This window comes from Elgaria multicarinata, chromosome 4, assembly GCF_023053635.1.
Source record: "Elgaria multicarinata webbii isolate HBS135686 ecotype San Diego chromosome 4, rElgMul1.1.pri, whole genome shotgun sequence".
Classification (NCBI taxonomy): Eukaryota; Metazoa; Chordata; class Lepidosauria; order Squamata; family Anguidae; genus Elgaria; species Elgaria multicarinata.
In genome coordinates, this window is record NC_086174.1 from 94,493,462 (window position 1) to 94,515,149 (window position 21,688).

At 41.0% G+C, this 21,688-nt stretch overlaps 1 protein-coding gene across 1 annotated transcript; it reads right to left on the bottom strand.

Moving 5' to 3' along the window:
• Positions 1 to 1,141: 1,141 nt before the first annotated feature.
• On the bottom strand, positions 1,142 to 21,611 carry QRSL1 (glutaminyl-tRNA amidotransferase subunit QRSL1). Its single transcript, XM_063124834.1, has 11 exons — positions 21,479 to 21,611; positions 18,774 to 18,933; positions 16,117 to 16,215; positions 14,717 to 14,813; positions 12,970 to 13,146; positions 10,790 to 10,965; positions 10,583 to 10,695; positions 9,052 to 9,244; positions 5,996 to 6,113; positions 3,708 to 3,913; positions 1,142 to 1,561 (listed from the first exon to the last, which is right to left on the bottom strand). The coding sequence occupies exons 1-11, from the start codon at positions 21,518 to 21,520 to the stop codon at positions 1,350 to 1,352; spliced, it is 1,593 nt and encodes a 530-aa protein (XP_062980904.1). The 5' UTR covers positions 21,521 to 21,611; the 3' UTR covers positions 1,142 to 1,349.
• Positions 21,612 to 21,688: the final 77 nt, after the last annotated feature.

Consider the following 21,688-nt stretch of genomic DNA (forward strand, 5'->3'; position numbering starts at 1 on the left):
GCTTCTTAAGTTGAATGGGGGCGACAGAACTGGTTCCATAAACAACAAACAGGATCCCTTTACCAGGTAAGCATCAGTTAGCTATATGTATCAGTCAGCAACTTACACCCCAGTCTAAGAATATATGTTTGAAATAAGTTCCATTGAAATCAACGGGTTGTCCATCCACAAAGCAGTTTGAGGATTGTAGCATAAAATGTATGCTTTGCTGTGCCTTCATTTGCTGCAAGTTCTACTCAGTTGTAACTGCATTCCTCTTCTTCTTAATATGACATTCTGAAAACCAAAAGCTTTTCTTATGGATGATTGTGCTTTGTCTAAACAGCTGTTATTCCCATGTGACTTGTGTACTGAAATTAGTATTCAGAGTGCTTAATTTTTAGGTAGGAAGAAACACAATTTTATCACAATCTAATTACTCGTCCTCTAGATGTGTGTGATCAATACCCCTGGGGCAAAAAGCTTCTTGGAAGAAGAAAGAAATTTTGCAAAACCCTAAGATAATTAGGATCACATCATATTAAACTTAGCCAGAACTGACCTAGGGGTGATGCAAAAGACAATTGGTTCTTTGTTAAAAGGGTGATGCTAAGTTGGTCTAAAAATCATTTAACTGTTTTCTCCACTTAAAAATGGGGAAGGGAATACAGGCCAGGTTATCACAGTACAATAGCCCATTTGATGTATGGCCACCATCTAAATTTATGTGGATCTCCAACGCTCAGATCCGAAGTACGTTAATTTGGAGATACAGTATATGAAGATCATACAGTATATTTGACCATAGAGGCTGGCCATCATTATAAAAACTGGAAGACATCACAACTGCTTGCGGTTCAGTGAAATTGAAGGGGAGGTGGGGAAGAAGTCAGATGCAATCTATTTTTTGATCAGTTTTCATAATATATGTCTCTCTCTTTAAGCCTTCCTTGAATTACTAGCCTTTTAAAATTAGAATGTGTACACGATTATAGCTTTGTATAGATCAGATGTCTATTCTGACTTGTATGTTTGCATGATGAACAAAGCATCAATCTTTATAATCCACTTTTCCGGTTATCTGTGCTAGTGCATTTGGGTTGACATTTCATTATAGCAAGAACCTATCAGCCTTTCACTATTTAACAATAAGAAACTATGATATAGTTCCAAACCTCATGACAATTTAATTGCATTTTAAAAAAAACACTTCAGATGGTTTGAGCTTGTATTCCATTTTAACATGCTTGCTTCTTGAATCAGACGAATATCATCCATGCAGAAATTATGTTCAGAGCTTCAAAACACAGAGCTCTGGGCTTTCCCACAATCCTTTTCATTGTATAGCTAATAAACCTTCCAGTCCCACTTCATGAAAAAAATGCTGACTTTTCTTGGTGAGAGACAGTGTCAAGGTGCTCCATTATCCCTTCTAGTTGTGTGACAGGGAACTGTGCTTGCTTTTCAAACCACTTGGCTACTGTGAGAAGCTGTGCCTCATGAAAAGCACGGCCAATAAACTGCAGCCCAATTGGTAAGCCTTTCTCTGAGAGTGCAGAAGGGACACTTATAGCTGGCAGCCCTGAAAGACAGAACACATAATTCTTTGCATCATTTAATAGGGAGCAAAAAATAGGTGCACAAGGCAAATCTTTAACTAAGCTTTATAGATCCTCCAAACTGAAACATGCTACCCACATTTCTTTATCTCATTTGTCCAGAAACAAACCTTTATTACCATTTTCTTTTATGGTAACTGAGATAAAAACTTCCCGAAGTCACCCAATGAGTCAACCCAATGAGACAACACCAAATCTATGATTTTACTCCAGATATCCAGCTTCTGAAGGGTGTTTTGATATGATCAATGTGGTTGTCCTTCATTGGGTGCCCACCTTGCATTCATTCCCAGTGATAAGGAAGAACAGCCACTCCAATGTCATGGGACTAGGATACACCCATTTTTCAGGAGCCAACAACCACAGGAAGTCAAAGAAAATTAATCATTCGTACGCATGGTACAATAGTTCTCCCAGCCCCCATTTTGGGTTTCAGAACAAATTACCCAAGACCCACATGGCATACAAACACATAACATGTCCATAACGTGTCAGCAACATGTTTTCTGGACTTTGGAGAGGTTCCAGACCAACATGTGCCCTTTATCTAGACAACAAAAAGAATGAACAGAGAAACCAGATTCTGGGTCCTTCTTTCTTTTTTTAAAACCTAAACTCATGATTGTCAGCTTTTATGGTTTTAAATTTTGTATACTGATTTTTAATGTTCAACATTTTAATCTTTGTAAACCACCCAGAGAGATTCAGTTATGGGGCAGTATATAATAATAATAATAATGCAAAATGTGTCCAGCCAATCAATCAACAAATACCAACCAATAACACACATATTGAAAAAGATCCACAAAAGGCACACCTTGTCAAAAGCCAATTAGAGCAGGTCAAAGCCTGAATAATATCATACAATGGAGTTAGAGAATCCCTTATAACAAATGTATTTGTATTTGATTCAAAGATTCCAAGGAGGATAAATTTTCCACTTGATGAATTCCCTCCAGTTGTTGCCTTCATGATACACAAAAAGAGAAATATTCATCTAGGATTGAATGCTTGCTGGTGGTATCCTAACATTTATTATTTATTTAAAAGATTTTAACCTGCCTTTCAGGGTGCCCTGCTCTCACAAGGCGGCTTACAATATTATAAAAATATGAAGATACAAATTACAATTAAACAGACACACAGTAAAAACAGCAGCAGTGAATTATTTTTAGCAACAGACACAGCAAAAATGGCAGCAGTGAATGCTTTTTAGCACCAGATGCAGACTGGAATAAATGTGCCTTCAGGTGTTTTTAAAGCCAATGATGAAGCCATACATATCTCCCTGGGGAGGGACATCCAAAGGTGTGGGGCCACCACTGAGAAAGCCCTATCCCTAATACCTGCCAGCCTAATGACTTATGCTGGTAAGCCATAGAGTAGGGTCTCTGATACTGGGCAGGCTCAAATAGATGTAGGCAGTCTTCAGAGAATGTGGTCCCAAACCATTTAGGGCTTTAAAACCAGCACTTTGAATTAGGTTCAGAAGCGAACAGGAAGGCAATATAAACAAAACAGAATAGGAGTAAGGTGATCCAAACACCTAGACCCCACACGTGTTTTTCCTGCTGAATTCTGTACCAGCTGCAGCTTCCGAATTGTCTTGAAGGGCAGCCCCACATAAAGCACATTATAGTAATGTTACCTCGATGTAACCAAGGCATGTGTCACTGTAACTACAGTATGTCACCTTTCTCTAGATAGGGTTGCAGCTGTTGAATCAGCGTAATCTGGTAAAAAGTACTAAAATGCACTTTGAGCTTTTTACAAATGGAAGCCATTAATGTCATGTATCTATTGAACCACCATATTTAATGTGTCAAGAGGTTTCACAGAAGCCGGATGATTAGACTCAGTGAGTTGTTAACCTAGCAGAACCAAATTCTGTGGACAAACACTTGGAATCTGTCTAAATGGTTCCAATATGAAGCCCTAGTATGTGCCTGGGTACTTGTCAAATATATTGCATCTGGGCAAATATGTTTTCTTTTTTAAAAAAAAAGAAAAGAAAAGAACCAGAGTTTCCTGCTCTTTTGAATTCTCCAGTGATGGCTAGCTGTAAAACCACCATTAGAAAAAGTGTTAGAAACTTTCACACTTTCTTACCAGCCATGTTCACAGCCTGAGTGAAAATGTCATCCTGCACGCTGCGGGTTCTGTTGTCTTCCTTGATGAACTCTACATATGGCACAGGATGGCTCAGAGTGGTTGGAGTGAGCAAAATATCGACACCAGAACTGAAGACTTTTGCAAAATCAGTGGCAATGAGTCTTCTTACTTTCTGGGCTTTGACAAAATAATTCTCATAGTTCCTAAAGGGGGGAAAGGGGTTCTGTGAGCACTGGAAACAGTGAAGTGAGTCATTCTAGTCTTCTAGCCAACTAAGGCATGGCTATAAATTTCAATCAAGCATTCATTTCCCCTAGCCTAATGCACAAATTGAAGCACTGTGACCCCGGCCTTGACTTTTCAGCTGAACCTGCAATTGGTCTTCAATGTACCATTTTCAGGAGTGAAGTTTATTCCTAAAAAGATACTAGTTATGAAACATTCAGATGATCAATCTATCCAAGCAGAGCCTTTTTTGCAGTGCAAGCTTAGTTATCTCATCCTGCCAAGGGGTAGAGATTTAACTAAACATCAGTTGCAGATGTATGGTAACATTTTATTGTACCTAAAATTAAGTTGGGGGTGTATCTCTCAGCTGTACTGTTTATGTATTCTACTTCTACTGCTAGCAGCCTTTTTCTCCCTCATCTTCTAGACTATTAAAAGGATGGACTAAACAGCAATCTATCTCTGCCTGCCCATCTTTAATCACCTACTGATCCTGGTATATCACTAAAGATCTTTTCAATTCCCCCCCCCCCCCCTGTACTGTCATTTTTTGACAAAGCTAGACTGGAGATGATGAGCAAAGCTCATTAATAAGAGAACATATCGGATTTCATTTAGATTTCACTGGCATAGGTAACAGGCTAAACAGTTGCCTAATCTGAACGAGGGTTTACAATCCTATGCATATTTACCCAGAAGTTAAGAACCACTGAGTTCCACAGCACTTACTTCCAAGAAAGTATCCATAGGAATGCAGCATTATTCATTGAGATCAGTAGCTCATGCAGTCCTAAATATCTGTGTCCATGTACAACAACAGCAACAGCAATGCAAATGTCAGAAGCAGCTGTCGAGGTGTTATGACAGTGCACTGTAACAGCAGGCGGTACAGCCCACCCAAACAACAAGACAGAAAACTATGGAAAAGTTGAACTAGGTTTAAATATTTGTTAAGAAGTCCATCCCTCTTTTTTCTTTTTATTTTAACCGAAGAGCAGTGTGGCTCTCCAAAGAAGTGGTAGTCTCTTTTCTTCTTCTATGCTTTCATGGCAAGGTTGGTGTGGCCTGAACTAGGCTGCATCACAGAGGGGAGAGGAGTTAGTGAGGACCACCTCCTCCTCCTCCTCCTCCTAAGCAGCCCCTCAGCATCCCAGCTCAAACTGGGATTCCTCTTTGGACAGTCATCTCACCCTTTCCCACAGTTGCCAGCGTCCCAGTACACTGTCTGTCTCCTATTGGCTAATTTATTGCTGTTATTGATCTCATTTGCATCCACTAGCCCTTCTTCAAAGATCTCAGTGCAGCATGCAGGGCCTGAACCATTTTATCCTTCTAAAAGCTCTCTGTGGTCAGTTAAGCTGAGTGGTAGCAACCAACCCAAAGCCACCTAGGGCACCACAGTGGCTGAACAGGAACCTGAGCAGGTCTCACCAGTCTATCCAATACACCACACCAGAAGAAATCAAAGGAATGGTACAAACCATGCATACCTTATAAGGTCTGCTTTGGGATTGCCCACATGATTTTATAAAACATCCAGAACTTTTCTCAGTCTGGAAGCTGATATCTGAACTCCGGTTTCTCAGGCTGAAATCAAAACCTGATCTACTAAACCAGGGGCATGTAAGATGTTTTGGACTTCAACTCCCATAATCCCTGATGCTTGCTTGGTCTGACATGAGTTGTAGTCCAACACAGCTGGAGGGTACCAGGTTGCTCATCTTTGTGCTAAGCTACTCTGTCTATGGGAAGTGAAGATTTTGTAGATAACGTGCACAGATGTAAATTGAGGCTTTCACTTGAAAAATTAGAATGAGTTCCCAGCTAGGACAGAATATAGGAAAGGAAGTAAAAAAGAGAGCAAGTGTCACCTATTAGATTATGCAGAATTTTAGAAAACAATGTTTTGCTATATATTACTACAGCAGTATCAGCAATAATAATATTGCCTTAACTAGGTGGAACAATCTGTCCGGCATGAGTAATTTCACCCTTAACTGAACAACAAATAAAATGCTGTCTTTGTAAGTTTGAGCTTTAAAATATGCTGAACTTACTGTTTTAGCAAGAAGTAGTTTCCTGATAGAATTCTTCCCCTTACAACATCGTTAAAGCCTTCCCGGCGTGTTGCTGCATACAAGGCTTCAGTGGACTTGTCAGCACTGCTGCGGTGTCCTAATATTAAAAGTCACCAGCAATTTGGAAACAGAGTTGAGAAACTATTCCAATTTACCCCATGAATAAACAATAGACTGTAGAGCATAAAAGATATCAGAGGTTTACACATTGTTGTTGTCAGATAGTCTGTTCATTCATGGGCAAGAAAGCAAACTTCAACATCGGTTTCAACAGCTGAGCTGAATTTTCTTGATAGAACATTTTGGGCATAAAAAGGAACATCTGAGGGGCCTGAAACATTTGACAAAAAAGCTCCTGGATGTTTATTTTTTTAATGCTGGCTTGCTCACTGTACAATGATCTCAACTACTCAAATAATCCAATATACAAACATTAAAATTAATAAAATATGCATGTGTATACACTAAAGCTTTATTGGCACCGTATTTTACCTCACAAGAGTCACAAATATTCTGAAGACTTCCTGTGCCACTACATAACCATTTAGCATGAAGTGTGCCGAAAGTTACACACCACCTCACAAAACACTGTACAACGCCAGCATCACAGCATGAGTTATAGAGGCATAGTGTTTTACATTCCGACACAAATGTTTTGAATTAGGGCCAAGACTTGTTCAGCTTTGTTATTTCCCCCCTCGCCTGGAATAAAATCCTGGGAAAAGGAATTTGGGAGTCAAGGTGTTGAAGTACATTATTTCAATTGACTTGGCACTTAAAAAGCACACTGAAAAGTACAAGAGAGAGTGATACCAAATGGGACCCATTGTTTTTGATCAGGAAATAAGAGATATTTCAGTAACTTTGTATTCCCTCATCAGTTGACCTTGAATGGAGACTAACAATTGAGCTAAACAATGCATGTACTTTGTGCTGCAGTCAGAGCATGCGCTTCAAAGGACACAGCTGAGACAACATTTCTCTCATAACAAAAACATGCTCCCAGGAATAACAATAATAAAGACACCTCATCTACCAATGGACCTCACTGAAGGCAATGAGAGTTTTTCCATAGCGTTAAAAAAGCTTTGGCAAAGGCTTAGTCTTTCTGTAATTAAAGAGCACATCTGATATGTTGGCTCAGAGTTATCACTGTGGCAGGTTATGTATTTCTCCTGACATCATTAATGGGTCTACATTTACTCAATTAGCTTCATGCTGTGTGTTGTGACTCACAGACAGGTGTACATAAAAAGCTTAAGGACTTCCCCACCCCAAGATGTGTGTTTTAAATATACTGGGCTTTGATTCTGAATGCAGGATGCCCTACACTGCAGTTTACTACAGCTGAGACTTGTCTGTTGTTGGTTAGCAGGACTTAACCAACATTCATAATTCTTTGAACTGTTGCCTAGCTATAAATAAATAATCCCTGTGTTTATTATACTCTAGTGGGATACTCAGTCCAAAAAGGCAGCCCCCAGGCATAGCGCTCTGTCAATTTCTTTCCTAATCCTGCTGTGTGAAGAAAATTTTGTCTGTCAACTTCACATACCAGCCACTTCCATATACTATGCCATTGTACAAATAAAAACAATCAGCAAAACCACACTCAGCTCTGGGCCTTCCCAAAGCAAGAAGAGCCATGCAGTGAGACTTCTTGGGCAATACCCAGAAATCCTCAATCAACTTGTCCTGAATCATAGAATCATAGAATAGCAGAGTTGGAAGGGGCCTACAAGGCCATCGAGTCCAACCCCCTGCTCAATGCACGAATCCACCCTAAAGCATCCCTGACAGATGGTTGTCCAGCTGCCTCTTGAAGGCCTCTAGTATGGGAGAGCCCACAACCTCCCTAGGTAACATTCCTTTGTCGTACTGCTCTAACAGTCAGGAAGTTTTTCCTGATGTCCAGCTGGAATCTGGCTTCCTTTAATTTGAGCCCGTTATTCTGTGTCCTGCATTCTGGGAGGATTGAGAAGAAATCCTGGCCCTCCTCTGTGTGACAACCTTTTAAGTATTTGAAGAGTGCTCTCATGTCTCCCCTCAATCTTCTCTTCTGCAGGCTAAACATGCCCAGTTCTTTCAGTCTCTCTTCATAGGGCTTTGTTTCCAGACCCCTGATCATCCTGGTTGCCCTCCTCTGAACATGCTCCAGCTTGTCTGCGTACTTCTTGAATTGTGGGGCCCAAAACTGGACACAATACTTTAGATGAGGCCTAACCAGGGCCGAATAGAGAGGAACCAGTACCTCATGTGATTTGGAAGCTATACTTCTATTAATGCAGCCCGAAATAGCATTTGCCTTTCTTGCAGCCATATCACACTGTTGGCTCATATTCAGCTTGTGATCTACAACAATTCGTAGATCCTTCTCGTTTGTAGTATTGCTGAGCCAAGTATCCCCCATCTTGTAACTGTGCATTTGGTTTCTATTTCCTAGATGTAGAACTTGGCATTTATCCCTATTAAATTTCATTCTGATGTTTTCAGTCCAGCACTCCAGCCTATCAAGATCACTTTGAAGTTTGTTTCTGTCTTCCAGGGTATTAGCTATCCCACCCAATTTTGTGTCATCTGCAAATCTGATAAGTGTTCCCTGCACCTCCTCGTCCAAATCATCAATAAAAATGTTGAAGAGCACTGGGCCCAGGACCGAGCCCTGCGGCACCCCACTCGTTGCCTCTCCCCAGTTTGAGAAGGTTCCATTGATAAGTACTCTTTGAGTCCGATTCTGTAGCCAACTGTGAATCCACCTAATAGTTGTTCCATCTAGCCCACTTTTAGCTAGTTTGTTAATCAGAATGTCATGTGGTACTTTGTCAAGTACCACATGACATTCAGAAGGGATTTCAGAAGGGTTAGGAGGTTTGCCTGGGCTGAGATTTAGCCTGGTAGAACCTTTAACCTTCCTGGGCCATAATAATATCATACCCCAGCTGTCCTTGCTAACAAGGTTTTATTACGTTGGCTCTGATGGGAAATTAATGCATATACTGAATCTTATGTATGTCTTTAATGGAAAGAAGCCTTACCGTACTGCAGACCATCGAATCTGGCCATGTTGGAGGCTACTTCTGCTGCACACAGCACATGGTAGCAGACAATGGAGTAATAGGTGTGGGGCAGGCTCACATCAATCACTTTGGCACCAGCTTTCTCAAAGAGGTCAGCTGCCTTAGACCACACTGCCAGAGTTTCATTAGACAATCCTGGTGCATTGTATTCCTTGAGAAGGGAGGGGAGAGGGGAGCATAATTCTATGCACAAACGTCTTTATGTACATGCATTTCTTCACCTGAGCTGGAATTGTCAAAAATACTCAAGTGGTTTGTGGTATGTTCAAGGAAACTCTCTCTCTCTTTCTGTATTATATTTTCTTTCCTTCTTACTTTCCCTTTCAATAATTATTATGGAATGTTTCCTTTGGCAGGCACTTAGGGCAGTGTGTGTTTGAGTCTAGTTACAGACTCAGTGCCAGGCTGCAGCTTGCTTCAAACATCAGACTGTCTTGACTGTAAAAGGCTGGGATGAGCTCTAGCTCAGGGAACCAGAATGATGGAACGACAAGGCAGGGAGCTCACTGGCAAAAGAAGAGCAAAGACCTTTTATTAAAGTTTTCTACAAGCCTTAATGCAGACTGAAGTGTTTAGGCTAGTAAAATGATAACTAACAATAGAGGAAAATTACAAAGCAACATTGAATATTAAACCTTTATCCTGTGCTGAACAACTATCATATGTAAGGGTTAATTCCACATTTAGTGATGACCCAGTCATGGTAATGATGCTTCTGTATCCCCCCACCCCCACCCAAATTCCCTACAAATTCCTTCCAACCAGATCAAAAACCTTCTTATAGGCCAGGTTTGCCCAACTACTGTGGCTTAAACACGGTGAGTTGTTTAAACACGGTAAACTGCAGCACATCCCGGATGACCTTTGCCTAATCACCTGCCCAAGCATGGCTTGTTGTGTCATCTGAGCCCAGGCAACATGGTTTGCTGGAGGGGGAAACAACCTTGAAATAATCCATGGGCTGTTGCTGCACATGCTGCAGTTTAAACAAGTCATAGTGAGAACCAGGTCATAGTGTTGTTATAGATAACTATGAAAAACATTAACAGTTGTTGTTGTTATTATTATTATTAGATTTACATAGCAATTAAGCATTACCATTTCACCAATTTGCCTTGTTTTACCTAAGCACTATTCAACAGAAGGGGGTGTATACTTCCACTATTTATTGGCAATGCTTTTTTAATAGCAGTCAATAGTACAGTTATTAATTCAACATTTTTTCTTTCTGTAACTGCATACTGAGTGCAGCCCCAAAATGTTTTTGGACTACAGCTCCCACCATCCTGGTGGCTGGGCCTGAGGGGGTTTCAATCCAACAGCAACTAGGAGGCCACTGGTTTCTCCACACCTACATTAAGCACTGACGGTGTAACATCTGCAGATTAAAAATATGACAGCCCCATCAGAGGCAGTAGGATGCCATGAAAACTTAATTTGGGTGCAGGATTATTCTTTTCCTCCCACTGACCAGTTACATACCACTTACTTTTGGTATTCCTATGCAAAGATTCTTCACATCTATTGAACTAGGGAGCTGAAATGGATGAAAGGGGTCCTGGAGTGTGGTTGAGTCTTTTGGATCATGCCCTCCGAGGACACCTGAAAGAAGCAAAGAGACTCAAGCGTTAGAGGAAAGTGAGAGTATTACTGAATTAAACTAGCTTTGAGACAATTGCTTAGAGAACCGTTATACCCAACACAGTGGCTGCATCATCAACACATCTGGTTAAAATGCCGGGCACGTCCATAGAGTTGACAAGTGGAATGAGACCGTGACGGGAAACCAGGCCATAGGTTGGTTTCAAACCAACAACTCCACAGTGAGAGGCTGGATTTCTGGTGGATCCTCCTGTATCAGATCCCAGTGCCCTATGGTGGTTGAACAAACAATGTCAATCAGAAGCAAACTCTGTATCACATCCTAATTTCCTCTCCTTCTATATCTTTGCATTATACCAATGGCGTTTTCTAAATCCATTCTATCAACATACAATATTAACAACTTCCACAAGAGGGGAAAAAGCATCTCATAGGCTAGATGGTTTATTGCAGGAGGAAAACTTTATCATCAGATACATGGAGGAGACCGAAAAGATGACAGATGTACTTACACCCAAATGGACTGAGGTACAGGGAGGTAAGGCAAAATTACTGACTGAAACAAATACATCCTGAATACATAATCTAAAAACAGCATTTGCTGGTACATCAAAGCATAAATAGTAATCAGTAACTGTAGCCCCAAAGGGCATTTGTGGCTATTCATTCTTTTCTGTATAGGAACCCTCCTGCTTGGCTGGTGTAAAGTGCTGAAGGATGCTGCTGACTAGTTACATCATATGAATGACATTAACTGGGCTCAAATGACTTCTATGTCATCATCATCTGCCAGAAATGATGACCATGCCTAGGAGTGGCACATCTTCTTCAGACCCCCTCCCACCAATCACATGTGTCCACCAATCAATTTCTTGTTTTTACCAAAGAATACAGAAAAACAAGGTGTAACAACTATTACTAACAACTATTTCTAATCAGAGATGCATAGGCAGTTAACTATAAAATGCTTGCTCTAAGACACAAAACCCTAATTGGTATTGATGCTACTGGCCTGTGAAGTCAGAAGGGGCTTCTTGCATCTGTAATACCTGCTTACCAGGAAGAAATTCAGCAGGTGTAATGTTGACATTATGTATAGTTTCCCTTTCTGGAGCTACAACAAACTTCTTTCTGTGATGAAGTCTAACTGCAGAAGTCCTTTTCAGATGAGTAGTTGGCAAAGGCAGAAAATGGTCTGAAGGCGCACTGTATGGTTCAACTATTAAAACTAAGAGGATGTGGCCTGCACCTATGCCAGGATGGGAGACTATCTGGGAACCATCTGCAAGATGCTCTGAGTTCATGGAAGGTGAGAGGACTAGGAACACAGCAAGCCTAGAAAGAAACTCTCCTGACTTAAAAGTATATTGTAGCAATGTGTTGTACCCAGTGTTAGTCCTAAGCAGAGCAGACCCACTGAAATGAGTGGAACTTGTTAGTCATGACTTACGCCCCATTCACTTCAATGGGTCTACTCCACTTAAGACTAACATTGGATATAACTCATAACTTTCATTACTACATTAAAATATTATTCTAATAGACAGTCTGAACTTTGAAAAAAGACACAGTGGGGCCAGTCTTGCCAAAATTAAGTGACTTGAAGCTCCACTATTTCAAATAGGAGGCAATTATGTGCTTAGATCTATACCATGAAAACCAATGGGGCATCAAAGCTGGACTAGACTTCATTTACTAAGTATTTTTACTATCAGCATAGCAAGGTAATTTAGAATAAATCCAAGGCTCGAAGAGTGTTGGTCTGAAAATCCTCCTGTACCTGAATTATTAGCTCACACTGATGCCAATTCAAAGCCTGGGATGAAAAAGGGTATTTTATTGCAAGGGATGAGATACTGTAGACCACACTGAATCAAAGTTCCTTCTGTTTTTCATAAGGCTGAGCTCCTGGATAAATTGTTGATCCCAAAGCACTTTTCAAATAGGGAATCAGTAATGTTCTTTACTCTTCATTGCCTCAATAAATTCTTTTCAAGCAGCACAAAATGCTCAGACACAATTTAAGTGTTTTGGACATAAACATCAGGGGACTTTATCCCATCCTCTTTCCTTTATCAAATCCTGTCCCACCTACATAGAATATATTTTAAATACTCTAATAAGAGATCATGTTGCTTGTGAGTTCTGAACAGCACTTAGTGCACTGTTGGCACTAATCAAATGCTGCTCTTTATGTTGCACTATCGGCACAAATCAAATGTTGCATCAATCCTTATGTTGCTCTTAATTAAGCTGCTCTTAAAAACCCCTTACGCAAAGCATGTGAAAGACGATACTGCAGCCGCACTGCCTCCAGAGCTCCCTCCAGTTATCAACCAGCTGGTGTCTTCATTTCGAGCACTGGAGTTTTGCGCACACTTTTCTCTGTACTGCCGAGAGTAACTCCAGGGGTTTCTAACCGGTCCAAATGCACCATCCGTAGTTCCAGAGCTAAGATGAGAAAGTCAGGGAGGAAGAAGACAGAAACATCTTAATTCAGCTATAGATTTAACCACCCTTTGTCTCTCTCTCTCTTTCTTATAAGTAGATTTGAAACCACTTGTTCCAAAACAGAACCATTAAGGCCAACCAGTTGTCAGTCTTCATGCTACACAATCAAGGAGTTCATCCAGAACTGAGCAATCTGGAGCCCTTCAAGGTATTTTCCTGTAGCCTTCAGAATGTTTCCCACATTTGGAGACTTTAGCACTCTGGATGTGAACTGTGGAGATTTCAGTCCATGCAGTCATTACGACCCCTAGGATAGCCTTCCCTAATCTGGTGCTCTTCAGATGTTTTGGACAATAGCTCCCATCACCCCAACCACTAGTTTTTCCCTACCCTGTGCCTGCTTACCCTTCCCTGTACCTGTTGGCATTCTCTTCCCCTCCTTATTGTTTTACTATGATTTTATTAGATTGTAAGCCTATGCGGCAGAGTCTTGCTATTTACTGTTTTACTCTGTACAGCACCATGTACATTTATGGTGCTATATAAATAAATAATAATAATAATAATAATAATAATAATTTATTTTATTTTATTTATTTAAGGATTTTTATGCCGCCATTCAGCCAAAAAAGGCTCTCACGGCGGCTTACAAAAGTATTTCTTGACAGTAGTAGTCAAAAAATTGTAGTCCAAAACATCCAAATGGTGGTGCCAGGTTTGAGGATAACACAGAGAAGAGGAGGACCATGTAAGCTGCTTGGGTTCCTTGGATGAAAAAGGGAAGGGTATGAAAATATAATAATAATAATAATAATAATAATAATAATAATAATAATAATACATAAGCAGATATGTCTTAACTTGCTTATGAAATGCATACACTGAAGGTGCCAGGTGCACTTCAGGGAAAGGGAATCTGACAACCTTGGGGCCACCAAAGAAAAGGCCTTGTCGAGCTGCTGTCGCACAACCCCTGAGGGCAGCGGTATTGGTAACAGGGCCTTCCTTGCTGACCTTAGCACCTGAGCTAAGGACTCTTTCTGAAAGTCACTGCATTCCAGTTACTTTAGATATCAGAACTGGAAAAATATTCATCTTGTTGGCCACTGGGAGAACCAGAATGCTGACCTAGATGGGCCTTTGGTCTGATCCAGCAGGGCTCTTAGAATCATAGAACAGCAGAGTTGGAAGGGGCCTACAAGGCCATCGAATCCAACCCCCTGCTCAATGCAGGAATCCACCCTAAAGCATCCCTGACAGATGGCTGTCCATCTGTCAGGGACAACCATCTGCTCTTTAGCGATTCATGAGCTCTGCAATTCCAAGCAAATATAGAACCTGATACGCTGTTGAGAATTCACTGACCAGGCCAACAATCATTGTCATTTTTTCTTTAATTAAAAAGCTTATCACTAATATGTATGGTTGCAACGACAGGCTTGAAGAAAGGCGAGAACTGAGTGGTCTGAGTTTCAGCACTCCACAAAGCTTCTGGCCCATCCTCATGACTCTGCACTTCAGCAGAAATGACACCACACAGCAGGCATAAGACATACATAGTTCAACTTACCCCATAGCAAATTCATCGAGGTTTGTTTTTCCAAGAAGCACAGCTCCTTGATCCAGCAACTTCTGAACTACTGTTGCATTGTAAGGTGGGATATAACCTGAAAAATGCAAAGGCTGGGTTGGCTTAAGACTACATCTTTCTATAATTGTATGGAACTTTACTGTAGCAGCTAGATTGGATGGTGTACACCAAATTCATACAGACAGCTCCCAGGGTTCCAATAGAATATTAACAATGATAAAATTCAAACAATAATATCAATACTTTGGGCTACATCCAAGGTCACACAAGCTGACTTCCACAATGCACCTTTCCCACCCTCTCCTTCTTCTGCAGCCCCCACCCCGACCCCCACCCAATCACATCAAAGTGCCTGTAAAAACTGCTCTGGAGCACCCTCCAACCCTCTGGAAGAGTTCTGAGAAGAGCACAGAGAGAGGGGAAATCCACTCCATTAGCGGATGCTGTCTTGTACGCAGACTAGACACAACTGGATTTCACCCAATACAACCAAGCAAAGCAGTAATAATAAAAAATGACACAGACCTTTAAAAAGTCTGGGAGAACAAAATGGTATTGGCAAGAAACCAATGATAACCAGGAAAGTCCCTCCAAGGAAAAGGCCCTCTCCCTGATCATCACCTGCCTCACCTCAGACGGCGGGGGATGGCACCTGGAGAAGACCCTCAGCCGATGACATCAGCATGTGGAATATGGGAACATGCGTTCCTTCAGGTCCCAAGCCATGGAGGACTTTAAAGGTAAACACCAACACTCCAAATTGTGTTTGGAAACAGACCAGAAGCCAGGACTGTTCTTTAAGAACTGGTGTGATATGCTCCCAGGTTTGTAGCCTAGCAGCAAGACTAACAACAGGGGGGCTTCCAGAGAAGACTTTTATCCTGCAATCACCTGGCCTCAAACACAGAATTTTACAGGGGGTCCAGATGTTGTCAACTTGTTAGAGGAAACAGATGTTTTCCCAAAGCCTCTCCTGTCTTTTTTCTTTCCACAGAAAATCTGCTTAGGAGAAAATGTCATAATAGCAATACAGCATATTTTGATTGACGGTGCTAGGAGACCTCCATCTGGAAACCCCCATGGATTCTAGCAGCATGCTCAATATATTTCCTAAAGTTACTTTAAAAAAATGTATAAAGTGCTAATTCAGCAAAGAATTAAGCCCTGGATAAACATGATCAGTATGCCCACAAGTACTTTGTCACCAAATTCTTGCGTACATTTAGGATAGCTCCATATAAATAACCCAATGTATTCATTCATCGATTATTGTTTCCTGCAAATGAATATGTCTGAACGACAGTACTCCCATCTGTTTCCTTAACAGACGGAGGATCAGAGTTCAAGGGTGTTGGCTTATCATAAAAACTCTACTTTACCTTTTAGCATGTTGGAGGCACATGTTGTCTCAATACCAGCTGAGCTGAAGTTGTCTTTAACAGCAATTGGGATGCCATCTAAATCCCCCAGTGTCTGACCTACATTACGGATAGTACAAAGACAATAAACCAGTGCATAAAGCAGGGGTGTTGAGCCTCAGGCCCTCCCGGAACCCAACACCCACCCACCCACCACCCACCCACACCCACACCCACACCCACACACACACACACTTCCCCTGGCTCGGCCTTCTTCCCCCTGAGTGTTGGATGGATTCCCAGCTTTTGCACAGTCTTTCCCCCCATTCTAAACATTGGAACGGCGATCCTAAGGCTTAGCTACTGGCAGTAGCTAAGAACACTTAAGAACTTTAAGTGTAAATTTGCTGGTATTTTTTGTATCTTGGCCCTGTTCCTTTTTCCTTTGACCCCACCCACCCTCATGGCCGCTGAGAGCTTCTCCAAAACTGGATTTGGCCCTTGGTAGGAGAGAGATTCACCATCCCTGGTATAAAGCATCATACACACAGTCTGATTTAACACTTAAGTACTGTGATTTATTTATTTTACACATAGCGTGAACAAGTACCACTGCTGGAACTGCTGGACAAGCAAGTTTGGAAAAGGTATGATAGGAACAAGCCCACTTGCTTTTCAAAATCATTCCAAGCCTTTCCTTTTTATTTCACTGTTTTTCAGGCACACGTGCGCACAGTGCTAGGGGGTAATGCTGCAGCTATGGTATCCCTTAAGACCCTCCCCCCCCCGCAAAGAACATGACAGCTAGCCTATCCAAAAACAACTCCTTGATGCCCATTCTCCCAGTTTGGAGGGTACCTCACTGCTCGTTCCTAATTCTATATCATTTGTGTTCTCAATATAGATCCCCATGGAACCCTACTGTTTACAACCTTCCATTGGAAGAATCTGCCATTTATTCTTACTCTCTGCTTTTTGTTCCTTAACCATTTACTGATCCATTAGAGGACCTCTCATCTTATTCCATGAGTAAGTTTGCTCAGGACTCTTTGGTGAGAGACCCCTGTCCTCATGTTTATGGACACTCTCAAAGAATGCTTATCTATCCTATATCTTTTGCAGTGAAGACAGATGAAAATAATTCATGCAGCTTCTCTGCAATCTCCTTATCCTCCTTTAGAACTCAGTTGTAATCCAGTGGTCCAGCTATCTCCCTAGCTGGTTTCCTGCTTCTGGTATATTTAAATAATTCTTTATTGTTAACCTTGTTGTTAGTGATATGCTCCTCAAGGTGCTTTTTTAAAACATTTCTTATTGTCTGTTTGTACCTCCTTTGTGCAAGTTTGTGCTCTTTTCTGTTCTCCTCATTTGGGCAAGACTTCCATTTTTAAAGGAAGACTTATTTTCTCTAATAGTTTCCCTGGTACTGCTTGTTAATCATACTGATGGCCTCTTGGACTTGGTGCTGTCTTTCCTAACCTGTGATATATATTCTAGCTAAATTTCAATTATTGTGGCTTTGAGTAATCTCCAAGCATTTTGAAGGGATTTATCCTTCTTGATTCCCCCTTTCAGTTTCCACTCAGCTTCCTTCAGCTCATAAGTCTTTCATACACAAAATTCATTCCAGGGCTTCCCACAAGCATTCATTTTCAGCAACCTAGTGGGAATGGAGATATCTTTTTAGTTGTTCCTATTGTTAGGCAATTGTGAGTCACAAACCCTTGCCACTCTATTGATAGCAAGTATTGATAGCAATACTTGCTATCAATATTGATAGCAAGTATTGATAGCTGTATTGATAGCAAGTCACTCAGATCTATCAACAGTTCCAGATCTACTTTCTGCCCAACCCCTGGCTTAAAGTATGTGGTCATGCTGCCTGGGGCTGATGGGAGTTGCAATTTAAAACATCTGGAAGGAATCAGGCTGGGAAGGGCTGGATACAAAAGAAGCGAGTTATCAAAACTCCCAACAAAGACAGAATGCCTGAATTTAAGTTCTGTTGAGTTAGACAGGCACATCACCAACAATGCAATCCTATACATGTCTACTCAGAAATAAGTGAATTTGAGTTCAATGTGGCTTATGTCCAGCTAAGTGGGCATGGGATTTCAGCTGAAGAGACCAAATGGAATTACTCTGATTTGGTATTCTGGATATTTTGGTATTCTGAGGCCCAGTATTAGGCAAAAGGTGGGATACAAATAAATATAATAATATAATAAATAATAATAATATATACACTTGTAAATAAGTTCCTAATCCTACACATCTGTATATGTTCATAAGCAGTATAAAGAGTGATCTCGAGACTTCTGTTCCAGGATGTAAGTTCTTTAGATCAGCCAGCATGGCTGCCTCGTGGATGATGTATGATGTAGGTCAACACATCAGACACCTGATTGGGGAAAGCTGGTTTAGATGGAGCATAACAGCATCCAAAACAATACACATGACGTCATGTGGTCATCACATAGACATCATGGCAACTCTAGGCAGATTAGGCTGCTACAGACAAATGGAACCAAGATCAAAAAATCTGTTGAATCAGAGAAATAAAGTGAACTTCGTGGTACATTTTACAGTATTAGTAAGGAAATGTCTTGAGCAGAAAATGTCAAGATCACAGACAAAAGATCTTAGGAGAGAGCAACTGCCCAGCAGAATTAAATTACCTTGTCTGTATCTTTTCTCTGAAGCCGAAGCCTGCTTTAATGCTGTGTCTTCTGTTACCGTGATATAAGCATTAAGAAATCTGGTTGCTTTTATTAAGGAGATACACTTCTGACAAAGCTCTGTTGGGGTCACTTGGCCTTCCTTTAGTGCTGCTGAAACCTGAAAAGACCATCATTTCTGTTTTTAGAAAAATTTAGAGAAAATATGTCTTCCCGGTTTGCTAAACAACTTCCCCTCCTCAGCATAAAAACTATTGGGACTGAATAATGTACTTGCATTTCCTTCATATGTCAATTAACTGTTTTAATTGTTTTTTACTGCTTTTAAATTATATATTGGTTTTAACTTGATTAATGGTTTAATTTGTTTTTAGCTGTGTATATTTATTGTTTTACATTGTATAAAATCATTGTATGATTTTATCTGTACTCCGCCCTGATATCCTAGTGATAAAGGGCGGGATACAAATGTTATAAATAAATACATACATAAATAAATAAGAAGTGATTGCATTGATTTAGCAAGCAACACTATGAAAAATTATATTAAACAATGATAAAACTTTGCAATTGCATAGAATGAACTCCAGAGATAGTGAAAATGCAGAGTAATATTGGAGTTAGCTTAGCAAACAGGTGGATAAGGTCATAACTTTTTTGTCAAAATGGTTATCCATAAATCTTTTGTTAAGTAATATAGAATAAAAAAGTATTTGTGTCTATCTGTCTGTCCGCCCATCAGCACCATACTCATGAAACCTAGATACCTGAAACTTGGCATGCATACTAAGGAGACCCTATGTATGTGCACCTTGGGGTTAGTTTTCAATTTTGTCCCATTTCGACATCTGTAAGTTTGCTTGAAGGCTTCGCTGTGTCAAACTAAGGGCTATTCCAAGCCATGTGATGCCAGGTCCGTTGGCTAGTTTCTTCAATAAATAAATAAATTTGATAGTATGATCCCAAAATGTAGTGACTTACATGGCCTTAAAAGAGGATTGGCCACACTTATGAAGAATAAATCTGGCAACAGTAATTAGCCATGATGGATACAAGAACCTGCATTATTGAATTCCAGCTGCAGAGGAGCAACATCACAAGAGCACTGTTCCCTTCATGTCCTGCTTGTGGGCTTCCTGGAGGCATCTGATAGGCCACCATGGGAAACTGTTTGCTGAACTAGATGTACCTTTCTTACGTTCACAAGCAAATCTTATAAAATAAGTGGGGGTGGGGGCTCTAGAATAGCACTTTGGATCATAGCAATTTCATAGCCTCTTCAAAATACACTTTGCATATGCGCAAGGATACACACATGCACATACCCTACACCAGACAGTCATACTGGCCTGAACCTAGGTTGGGCTTGCTAACTTAACACAAGTAAAGAAATAATAGCGAAACTTTCTAGAGATCCATAGATGCTTTTTGGGATTCTAAAACAAGAGACATCCTTCAAAATGAATCATACTTGAAACAATATTCCTCAATATATAGGTTTTCTTCAACCTCAGTGTTGTAAGTAGATCCTTCTACGTTTGCAAACATAAAAGGACGATGCACTACCAGTACATTGGGGGTTAGTTCACACATCACAAAATTGAGAAGGAATTGTTGTGATGTTTACACCCCAGCATCCCACAGTGTTCAATGGGTCATATTGGCCCTGTTCAGAAGACATCTTAAACTACGGCTTTAACCACGGTGAATAAGGCAAAAAGCCTTATTCACCATGGTTAAAGCCATGGTTTGTGTCTTCTGAACAGGGCCACTGTTAAGCAAGCATGCATAGGGTTGTATTCTCGAAGTATAAATACAGGGGTTTCTTTTGTTTTGGAGAAAGCTATGGTACTTGTGGCTTCCCACCCCATGCATTTACAGAAAAAAATCAGTGTGTGTGTGCTATTATCATATCTTTCAAAACATAAATTGGTTACACCAGGGGTGGGCAACTTGTGAGAATCATGGAAATTATGTTTTCCTTGTGGGTTGAAATCTTCTGAGTACTCTTGCCCCCATAAATACAGAGGGAGATACTAATCCTGGGCAGCCTTCTGCAACTGGGACCCCTCCAGACACGTTGGACAACAACTCCCCATCCCTAACTAGCATGGCTGTCTTGGATGATGGGAGTTGTATTCCACCACATCTGGAAGGCATCTGATTGAGGAAGGCTGTCCTAGATTATCACTTCTTGCTGTGTTTATGGGGATATGGTTACTCTAAGTGCTACTCTTTATGATAGCAGCTTTGAATCTTATAGTTAATTGTAAATAGCTTCAGATATTTTCTGTAAGTAACGTGGAAATCTGAATAAATATATGCTGGTGCTTTGGAAAGGTCTTCTCCCCCTCCAGATCTTAAGATGAAGGCCATCAGCGGCATGGATCTATCCCATTAGTCTAGAATTACCACTCTTTTTGCTCCCAGGACTCCAGTGTCTGAGCAGCCACATCAGGCAGAAATACCACAGGTGAAGCTTACCCCTCAGAATATAGTGCAATAATTAAGAGTGCTTCGTATGTGGAATTTCCGTCTTTCATGCAAGTGTCATAAGGGCCTGGTGCATTGCCGGAAAGCAAATAATCCCTGGGAACGGGAACCCAACCTTCCTAAAGGCATAATCAGCATGGGAGAAAGCCGAAGATACAGCCGGTGGGGAGGCGAGAACAAGGCCAATCACAGCTCTGCCTGGCCTCCCTCACCTCTCGGAGTGAAGCGCGCAGCATCTTTCCTGCAGAGCCCATGGGGAAGATTCTCAAAGCCGCGGAACTTCTTCCGTAGTACTAGTCCCTGTTAGCGGTACCGTACGGACAAACTTATGGGCGCCGCCATCTTGAAGACCGCGTCCTAACATCAGGATCACTGATTGGCTCGAACCCTATGGGCCTGGAAGGATGCCGTCTTCCTATTGG